This window comes from Gymnoscopelus microlampas, assembly GCF_963454915.1.
Source record: "Gymnoscopelus microlampas genome assembly, chromosome: 10".
NCBI lineage: Eukaryota > Metazoa > Chordata > Actinopteri > Myctophiformes > Myctophidae > Gymnoscopelus > Gymnoscopelus microlampas.
Genome location: NC_139947.1, coordinates 6965750 through 6976809, shown reverse-complemented (window position 1 = coordinate 6976809; position 11060 = coordinate 6965750). Strand labels below are relative to the sequence as shown.

Below are 11060 nucleotides of genomic sequence, written 5' to 3'. Positions count from 1 at the left end.
AAATGGTAATGTTAAATAATCAGTGACGGATAATGGATTTGCAGACACAATGAGCTCAGTGTGTGTGTCTGGTTACCTTTTCATCTTTTAGCTGCTGTCTCATCTCCTCTTCAGTTCTGTTCTTCTCCTCGTGGAGTCCCCTCAACTCCTTCTCATAGCGCGCCCTCACTCCTAACACCTAGAGAGAGAGAGACAGAGAGAGACAGAGAGAGAGAGAGAGAGACACACGCACACAAGAGAGAAAGAACAGATCAATAATCAATAAAATGTAATTACCCAGGGTTCATGGGGTCGTCTCCGAACACATTCAAGGTCTTGGATTGGAAGCACCGTGTGAGGAGGTGTCAGTGTGGAACATCGATGTAGAAACCGAGATACCATCATTGGCCGCCGCAGTTCCTTGGAACCTGTATCGTGGCCGCCCATATTAGAGGGGGGGCACGCTTCCTGACTCCTGGCCAATCACAGCGCGTCTTTTCCGGGACTTGTCAGAATCTAGTTGTATAAAAATATCCAGTTGTATTTTTATACAACTAGATTCTGACAAGTCTCGGAAAAAGACGCGATGTTTTGGTCATCATCTCTGGAACGGAAGGTTCCAGAAGGTTCTCAGTTCAAAGCTTGTTGGATGCGTGATTTTGAGGACATTAACCCATACAGATCGGGAGCGCATCTCTGTCATTTTTAGACTTCTTTGGGCTATTCAAAAATAGCAGATATACAAGCTCATAGCGCGGCACCGAGTGCCGCGCTATGAGCTTGTAGATCTGCTATTTTTTGGGGGAAAATCGTGGGTCTTTGAATATATACATATTTTTAAAGCGAACATTTGTAACTCAAATCTTTGCTTCTGGGGGATTCTACAAATGTCTTCTAAATCCTAACTCATGTTGCTATAATATCAGTGGTTCTCAAGAATTATATGTATTTGGCCGTTGAGAGAACTCTAGTCAGTGTGTTATATGAACCATCCTACCTCCTTGTGAGGAGGTGTCAGTGTGCTATATGAACCATCCTACCTCCTTCTCATGCTGCAGCTTGAGGTCAGAGAGCGCCTCCTTCTGGTCGGACTTCTCCTGGCTCAGCTGGATGGCCAGTTCATCCAGCATCATCTTACGTTTCTCTGCCGTCTGTAAAACACACACACACACACACACACACACACACACACACACACACACACACACACACACACACACACACACACACACACACACACACACACACACACACACACACACACACACACACACACACACACACACACACTATATTAATATCCACGTGTCTGCAAAACACACATACACAGAGCCACAAGCTTGTAGATCTGCTACAATCCTGAAAAATAACAGTTTTGGAGGTTACCACCCGACAGAGATGATATGCATTATATTAATAGCCTCATTACATTTGGAAAAGGACACAATTCTTTAAAGAAGGGGTGCCGTGATTTTCAGTGACCCCCCCCCCTAAAACATGATCATCAGGTATTATGGTTATACTAGTAGGAAGATTTTTTTCAAAAAAAGTGTACAGAAAGTGTTAAAATTATGTTTTTATGTGGACACGCCTCCAGTTCATTAAGTATACCTGGTTCTCACCTTAGCACCTCCTCCACCACCTTAGCACCACCCACCTGTCCTAGTCCCTCCTCCTCCTCATGCCCACACCTGTTGTGTTATGATAATGAGGGGGAGGGTATGTTTTTACTATGTCACTAAAGCGCCGTTTCTCTATTGGCACGTTTGACCCTCAAGGTTTCAGCCTCCAGGTAGAAACTCAAAATAGTCAGAGAAGACATAAAACACCATAAAAACACCACCAGGGGGCTTAATGAAGTTCTATCAACCTCATAGACACATGAAAAACAGAAAAAGTGCAAAACCATGGCACCACCGCTTTAACCATATTTTCACCCTGCTGTCCCTGCTTTGGTCACGTCATTACTCATTATAGGTCATTTAAAAACTATATATTTTCATTAGAATTGTTTTTTTCCCCCAATAAAAATAAATAAACAAACAATAGCTGATCTTCAATCTGTCAGCGTGTAGGCTTTGTTCGTGTGACACTAATATTAGGGTGTGGGAACAATGGGAACACACTATCAACATTTAGAGCAAGGGGTCTTCAACCTTTTCAGGCCAAGGACCCCTTAGCGGTTACATGTCGCCTTTCCGACATGTCGCCTTTCCGACGTTAACTAACCCTATACCTAACCCTAGCCCTAACCCTAACCGCACGCGGAAGCCACTAGTCGGAGTAGTGAGATGTCGGAATGCAGACATTACCCCCCCCCCCCCCCCCCTTAGCTGAGAGAGAGATGAAGCAGGGACCCCCCACTACACATTGTATAAAATTGCGTTGCAGATTAAACATTTTCATAGATTTCTTAGACAGTTTCATAGACTTTGACAGCACTATCATCAGCGTATGTTGGATTATTGTGTATTTTCAGACATTTAACCACTTGAACCGTCTATTGAACCTGCTATTTTTGGCTAACGTTCCACTCAGAATAGGGAATGCTAGGGTTCAAGTGGTTCATGTAAAAAACATGATCGTATCACACAAAGATTTGGCGGACCCCCCCCTGTTGAAGACCCCTGATTTAGAGCAAAGCAAAGACAATACATCAGTGTTTGCTCTGCTTATTTACAGATATATGACACACTGATGAAAACCTTTTGAGTTCATAATGATTCATGGGAGGTTCCAACCGTGTTGGCGTCATTTAAATGGGCTCTATGCACAGCAGCCATAGTATCACTTCCTTCACAGGTGTTACCAATGATACTAATGAAGGCTCTGTTCCATTTAGTGTAGCACAGTGGTTTCCACGACCCCCATAACTCTGAGAGTGTACACATGGAACCAAATGGACCCTTACGGGTCCATTTGGTTCCATGTGTACACTCTCAGAGTTACACACCTGTAAGGGGCCATTTGGAAGCCCATGAGGGTCCCTGGACCCCAACTGAAGACCCACTTGTGTAACAGAGTGTTTCCAGTGAGCCAACATGCACAACATCAGCACCCTGACTCTGTTTGACCAGAATGGAACAGAGCCTTCATTAGTATCATTGGTAACACCTGTGAATGTCTTCATAATATGGCTGCTGTGAATAGAGCCTATCGTTGTGGCGCCCCCTACTGTTCTGACAATGTGTTAGAATCAGACAGCGATGATGAGCCATGCTGGCTTGAGTCACGAGCAGTGGAGTACATTTACTCAAGTACTGTACTGAGGTACAATTCTGAGGTATTTGTACTTTACTTGAGTATTTCCAATACTTTTACTTCTACTCCACTACATCTCAGAGGCAAATATTGCACTATTATCCACTACAATTATTTGAAAACTTTAGTTACTAGTTACTTTGTAGATTCTGATTATTATTACAAAACACTGCATTAACCACTTCATCTCTATATACTTTGGCTATTATGAAAATAGCAGATCTACAAGCTCACAAGTTGTGAGCTTGTAGATCTCCTATTTTCAAAAGATTTTTATACATTTTGAACACTTGTGAAACATTTTGAATACTTGGACTTTTATTGGAGTATTTCTGCATTGCAGTATTGATACTTTTTAATTTGATAAAACATTCGAGTACGTTTTTCCACCACTGGTCACGAGTGTGTGTGTGTCTGTGTCTGTGTCTGTGTGTGTGTGTGTGTGTGTGTGTGTGTGTGTGTGTGTGCGTGCGAGCATGCATGAAGGCTGCTGACCACAGGTATGCATGTTAATGCTCTTTAAACACACAGCTGTTGATGCAAAGAATGTTACATCAGCATCTTTGACCGTCATGTGCTGAATGTGGACAGTAATGAATAATTTAAGTGTATGTGTGTGTGTGTGTGTGTGTGTGTGTGTGTGTGTGTGTGTGTGTGTGTGTGTGTGTGTGTGTGTGTGTGTGTGTGTGTGTGTGTGTGTGTGTGTGTGTACCTTCTTAGCATCGTCCAGCTCTCTCAGTAGTCTGTCTTTCTCCAGTCCTTCTTCTGTCAGCTGCTCTAACAGCTTCCTGTTAGCAAAGCTAGACTCCTACAGACACACACACAGGTGATATTGGTACTGCATACATACAGCAGATACAAGCCTGTTTAAATGATCTACAGTGCATGGTACTATACCAGGGCTCTTCAATGTTTTTCCTTTAGCTGAGAGAGATGAAGCAGGGCCCCTACTGCATAGTGCACTGTATACCAGTGGTTCTCAAACTTTTTTGTGTCAAGGACCCCCAAATGGACACTTATTGGCCCGCGGACCCCCATTTGAAAAGATAAGCCAGGGACGCCCATAAGAGAAGATTTTTTCGTCTCTAGCAGTGATTCTCAACCATTTTAATTTCAAGGACCCCCAGTTTGACATGCATTAGGGCTACGGACCCCCATTTAATGGCATTTCTATCTCTGGGACCCCAATTCATATCGTAAAATCAATGTTAATTTAAATCTGAGAGTGTACAAATGGAACCAAATGGACCCGTTAGGGTCCATTTGGTTCCATTTGTACGCTCTCAGAGTTACAGACCATAAGGGTCCATTTGGTTCCTATCCATCATTTAGCTGGGGACCCCCTGGAACCCCCTCAAGTACCCCTGGGGGTCCCCGGGCCCCACTTTGAGAACCAATGCTGTATAACATTGTGTTGCAGGTGACATTTTTTCACAGATTTCATAGGTAGCTTCATAGACTTGTTTGGCAGCACTATCGCTGAAATACATGTTTTCTGTGCGCTGTGAATGATCCAAACGCCACCGAAAAAGAGTACACCCAGAGATCGTGTGACGAGAAAAAAAACAGCGTCTGCTTCCATGTTAAAGGAAATTAATACATTTACAAAAGTAACATTTTCTCGGATTTCTGTTGTTTTCTAAGTGTTTTTCAATGTCCGTGAGGATCTCGGTCACAGAGAATATTCCATGAAGGTACAGTAAAATCTGCTGTTTTCACTGGCAAGGGGACGGTAGACAGATGAATGAATTAATCAATTCCTGGCCGTGAATTAGTTAATGTGTATTTTCAGACACTTAACCACTTCAACCACCCTCAATATTTTACTGTACTGGGTCTATACCGTATGGCACAAGTGCCTTGAGGTCGTGTACAAGTCCACTTTTGCTACTTCAGTGGTTCCCAAAATCAGTTAATATAGCATAAAAATCAGTTTAACCACTTATAACCCTAAATACTGTACACAGGTTATTTGAAAATAGCCAATCTACAAGCTCAAAAATGTGTTTGAATATTTGTTTTAACCAATCTTATATGGGGGTCCCTGAGACCAAACTACTTTCAAATGGGTGTCCACTAGGGGTGTGCCGATATATCGTCCCGTGATATATCGCGATACGTTTTCGTGACGATATGTATCGTTTTGGAAAAAAAAATATTGTTTTTTTTTTACAATCATTATAATCAGGCATGCAAACAGCCCCGAGGTGAAAAGGGTGACAACATGTTGGGTTTTTTCGGGTCAGGTGTCACACTATTGTCCTATTTGGATTCAAAACGGCTATTGTAGCTGAAAAGCTACAAGTTTGCATGTCTGAATAATGCAAAAACAGAATTATTTGTTTGCATTTGCTTTTTTTCTCCTCCATATATTTTCATAATAAAAAAGTGCGTATCGTATCGTATCGAAATCGTATCGAAGTTGTGAGCCAAATGTCGTATCGTATCGTTTGGTGAAATGAGTGTATCGGCACACCCCTAGTGTCCACAGCCAAATACGTATTCATTTGGGGGTCCTAGTAAAATGGTGTGTGTGCGCGCGTGCGTGCGTGCGTACCTGTAGCTGTGAGTTGAGGTCATCTCTCTGAGCCAACAGACTCTCCTGCTCCGTTCGTCTCTGTTGGAGTTCTAATGACAGAGAGGCCTGCTGCTCCCTCAGCAGGTTCAACTCCTGAGTCTTCACTGTCTGGATCTACACACGCACACACACACACACACACGCACACCCAACACACAATCAACAAACACTGTCCACAGTGCTCACACTGTTGGATGATAGTTCTGTGATGACAGTACATGTTGGTGTGGTTAAACAAGACGATGGAATGGATGACAGTGGATGACAGTATTTAGTGAGGCAGTGCACATAGAATAGATGACAATACAAGGCACCGTGTCCACAGAGAACGCCTTTTCAAGCTGAGGAGCGCTTTGGATATCATGTCCATAGAGCTCACATAGTACATCATGATTTCTGCACTGTTCCAACCTATCAACCCATTGAGGTGCTCACTGCTTATTGTGCTTAAACGTCCGGTCATCTGCGTTAATAGCAGAAATAACGTAGCTGAAACAATGTAAACATGGACTTCTCTAGCCTGACATTGGCCGGACTGATAACGTGGATTCACTCTCACGTTCCTCCCCGGTAACAGTCTGGCCCATAGGGAGCGAGTATGAGAAATCAGAAAATGATCGGGCCAATCAGTGACTGCGTTTCAACTGCTGTCCGTACGACAGTGAGAAGCATCAAAATCATTTTCTGATTTCTCATACTCGCTTCCCTATGGGCCGAAGTCCAGACCGATACCGGGGAGGATAGTGAGAGTGAATCCACGTTATCAGTCTGGCCAATGCCAGGCTAGGCTCATGGTTGTAGTAACAATTCAACGCTGGGTTGGAGCTGGCAGCTCAAAGGGCGTTCTCTGCGGACACGGCCCCTCTGGCACTGTGTCCGCAGAAACCGTCCACAGAGCTGCCGGTGCCTTTCTGCCAGTGGTGGAAAAAAGTACTCAAACGTTTTACTTAAGAGTAAAACGTTTGAGTAAAAGTATCAATGGTGCAATGTAGAAATACTCTGTTACAAGTAAAAGTCCAGAATAAAAAAATGTTGTTGAGTAAAAGCACAAAAGGATTGGTATCAAAATGGACAAAAAGTACCAAAAGTAGAAAGTACTCATTACGCAGAATGTCCCGCTTCACAAGTTTTCAAATACATAAAATGTATAAAAATCCTTTGAAAATAGCAGATCTACAAGCTCACAATGCGTCGCATCGCGACGCATTGTGAGCTTGTAGATCGGCCATTTTCAAATGGCCAAAATGTATACAGTTAACTAGTAACTAAAGTTGTAAAATAATTGTATTGGGAGTAATAGTATAAGTAAAAGTATAATATTTGCCTCTGAGATGTAGTGGAGTAGAAGTAAAAGTTCTGAAAAGTGTACTTAAGTACAGTACTTGAGTAAATAGACTTAGTTACTTTACACCACTGCTTTCTGCCGTGCATTTCTATGGTAAAGACTCCCTGCATGGAGCGCTCCGTCCTTCTTCCCAGCACTTGGCAACCAACGTTTTTTTTTTTTTTGGCGGAGTACCCTGGGCACACCTCGAGCAGAAACTACTTCCAACCTTTTCGGGAGAAGAGCGCCGGCGGCCCGCACATCAATGTCACTTTCCTATAGAGCCAATGTCACTAAAAGAGCTCCGTCACTCAAAAAGATGCTTTCTGAGGACACGGCCCCCCGAGTGAGGCGGCGCATATAGAACAGATAGATGGCAGTTAGAGAAGTGATGCAGTGCATACATTATAGACTGCTATAGATGACACTGATAGAGGGCTTACAGAATAGACGACACTGATGCAGTGCTTATAGGCTCCATGCACAGCAGCCATATTATCACTTCCTTCACAGGTGTTACCAATGATACTAATGAAGGCTCTGTTCCATTTAGTGTAGCACAGTGGTTTCCACGACCCCCATAACTCTGAGAGTGTACAGATGGAACCAAATGGACCCTTACGGGTCCATTTGGTTCCATTTGTACACTCTCAGAGTTACACACCCGTAAGGGGCCATTTGGAAGCCTATGAGGGTCCCTGGACCCCAACTGTAGACCCACTGGTGTAGCAGAGTGTTTCCAGCAGTGAGCCAACATGCACAATATCAGCACCCTGACTCTGTTTGACCAGAATGGAACAGAGCCTTCATTAGTATCATTGGTAACACCTGCGAATGTCTTCACAATATGGCTGCTGTGCATAGGGTGCATTAGAATCTATGACAGTGTAAAGGCCCACGCATGCTACCAAATGAGGTGGTCACCCTATCATCTTTTAGGTGATAGAGAGAGTGCTCTCTATGATAGAGAGAGCTCTCTCTATCACCACCGTGGTGATAAGGTGACCACCGAAAATGGTAGCATGCGCCCCCCTTTAAGTGATGCATGCATGCATATTAGGGCTGGTAACATTCCTCAGGAATGATATTCGAATATTGGTCTTAAAAATTGGCAGATATTTGAATATTATCATTATTATAAAAAATATATATTTAAAAAAATTACATATGTATATATTTTAATTATGTTTATTTGATAGGGACAATACAAAAAACAATGTATCAAGTGCTCGGATCCAATAAAACATATTTTGTTTGTTTTTATAACTTGATACATTGCTTTTTGCGATTGCGAATATTAATTTACCAGCCCTAATGCATATGCATTGGTAAGAGAGCAGCAGAGGTAAAACCGTAGGTGACAGCAAGCAGTAGAGAGTAGATGAGTTTGGATGTTTAATGAGAGGTGACACAGACAAGCAGCTACAGCTTCACTTCTATCTCCTGTTGGTGTAGACATGGATGTTATGTTTTACTAACACGTATGGTACTAATGTAAACCTTGGTCATGACTTCTGACTTTTAATCCACTTAACCCATTAAGACCGGGAACGCAACCCGTGTCATTTTTAGATTTGAGCTAAAAAAAATGCATTATTCTACACTTTGGCTATTCAAAAATAGCAGATATACAAGCTCTGCAACAAGCTTGTAGATCTGCTTTTTTAGAAAAATCGTGAAAATGCGTGCACATTTTTGAATATGCATTTTTTTAAGCGAACATTTGTAACTCAAATATTTGCTTCTGGGGGCCCCTGGAACAAAATGTTTTGAGTGCAGAACAGTCAAGAGGTCGAGTGGGTTCTTCTGATGTGGTGAGGTTAGTGAAAGATTCTAGGTGGAGAACATTCAACGGGTTGTTTTGGCTCTGATGTGGTGAGTTCTAGTGGTTCCACGTCTCTCATGTACACTCCATATAACCACCAAGGCTCAAGGCTTTCTTTAGGGTTCTCCGAGCAGCTATACAAGTCAAGAGAAGCCGGTCTATGTTTGAGGTTCTATAAAGACGAGTTTTCTGGGTTCTAGAGCACACAAGCTTTGGTTTATCGAGCTAAAATTAGGGTTCTACAGTAGGTAAGGGTTTTAGGCAGTGCTCGGGATATCATTACCTGTTCTAGGGCGATCAGATTTGTCCTTAGAACATCGTTCTCCTGCAGATTGAGTTCCATAATAAGTTCCATATTGAGTTACCGATAAATACATATGTGCTATGTTAGGGTTCTAGATATGGGGTTACCCGTTCCGATGCTATGCTGCTATCTAAGGGTTCTAGATAACGGGTATGGGGTTACCTGTACTAGTGATGTTAGTTAGGGTTCTACATACAAGTTCTGTTTGGTGTTACCTGTTCTAAAGCTGCTATGTTAGGCTTCTAGATAAGGGTTCTAGTGCTGCTATGTTAGGGTTCTAGATGAGGGTTCTAGGTGTGTTACTTGTCATGTTAGGCTTCTAGATAGGGGTTCTAGGTATGGCGTTACCTGTTCTGGTGCTGCTATGTTAGGGTTCTAGTTATGGTGTTACTTGTACCAGTCCTACTATGTTAGGGTTCTGGATAATGGTTCTAGGTATGATGCTGTTACTTGCTATGTTAGGCTTCTAAATAAGAGTTCTAGATACCGCTTCTAGTGCTGCTTTGTTGGGTTCTAGTTGAGGGTTCTAGTTATGGTGTTACTTGTACTAGTGCTGCCATGTTAGGGTTTCAGATGAGGGTTCTAGGTATGATGTTACCTGTTCTAGAGCTGCTAGGTTTGTCCTTAAAGCATCGTTCTCTTGCAGGATGTTGTCCACCTGTTCCTGACTCACTGCACTCTGATTGGCTACCTGCAGTGTCATCACCACAGGTAGGACACAGAGAGACAGACACACAGAGAGAAACAGACACACAGGAGAGAGACAGACACACAGGAGAGATAGACACGTAGGCAATGAAAGACATTAAGGGATTAAGAGATTAAGAGAAAGAAAGAAAGAAGCACAAAGTTGCCAAATATGAAAAGGAAATGTAAAACAAGGGGGGAAAACAGAGGTAAAAACACTAACAGCAAACAGAATAGAAATAGAAAACGAAGAGACTATAGGAGAAAGCATCAGGTTTCGGATATTAACAGATATTTGTTTGTCAACAACCCATCCTCCCTTTCCCTCTCTCTCAAACTCACTCTGTTCGCTCTCTGTATTCATTCTGTACCTCTCCATTGCCTCTCTTCCAGGCCTGCCTCTTCACTTCAAATCTTCACTCATCCCACTATCCACTCCTCTCTTTTCTCTCCTTCATAATCTATCCATAATCTATCCATCCTTCCGACCATCCATCTCTCCTTCACTTTTCTCCCCGTCTATCATTTAACAAGTTTAACTCCTCCCCTCTCAACCCTCCATCCTCTTCGCTCCTGGCTGACAGCTCCTCTCTCTCTATACTTCCTCTTCCACATAAATGATTCTCTCTCTCTCCCCCCCATCTCCCTCTAATCCCCTTTTCCTCATTAACAGATAATTAACCTGTCCCGCTCTCTGACATCACATCAAAATCCATCTGTCTTCAATTAAAACTACATTTTTGATAACAACTTCCTGCACTAATATGAGCCCTGTGTTACCTGGTCCGTGTGAGTGTGAGTGTGTGTGTGTGTATGTGTGTGTGTATGTGAGAGTGCGTGCGTGCGTGCGTGCGTGCGTGTGTGCGTGTGTGTGTGCGTGCGTGCGTCACCTGGTCTCTCAGAGTGTGCAGGTCCAGTTCATGTTCCGTGTGTTTGCTCTGTATCTGTTCCTTCAGTTCAGCTACAGTCTGAGCAATGAAAATAACAATAACACAACAAGACATTCATGTGGCTTTACTTTGTCTTACTGAATAAATGATCTGCTAGTAAAAATGACTCATGTTCTGAGTCAAAAACCTCTTTATCTTTCTAACATCTCAAA

The 11060-nt window shown here is 42.8% G+C and overlaps 1 protein-coding gene across 3 annotated transcripts in view; it reads right to left on the bottom strand.

Annotated features, from left to right (window-relative positions):
* Positions 1–11060, bottom strand: part of gripap1 (GRIP1 associated protein 1) — a 72907-nt gene that overhangs the window by 31041 nt on the left and 30806 nt on the right. For 2 of the 3 annotated variants that reach the window (XM_084070226.1, XM_084070228.1), the window contains exons 14-19: positions 10849–10926; positions 9870–9962; positions 5798–5932; positions 3953–4048; positions 1020–1130; positions 77–178 (exon numbers count right to left, since the gene is read on the bottom strand). In XM_084070226.1, coding sequence (XP_083926352.1) covers positions 77–178; positions 1020–1130; positions 3953–4048; positions 5798–5932; positions 9870–9962; positions 10849–10926 — 615 coding nt within the window. The remainder of the gene's footprint in view (positions 1–76; positions 179–1019; positions 1131–3952; positions 4049–5797; positions 5933–9869; positions 9963–10848; positions 10927–11060) is intronic. The other variant, XM_084070227.1, reaches the window with a different exon arrangement.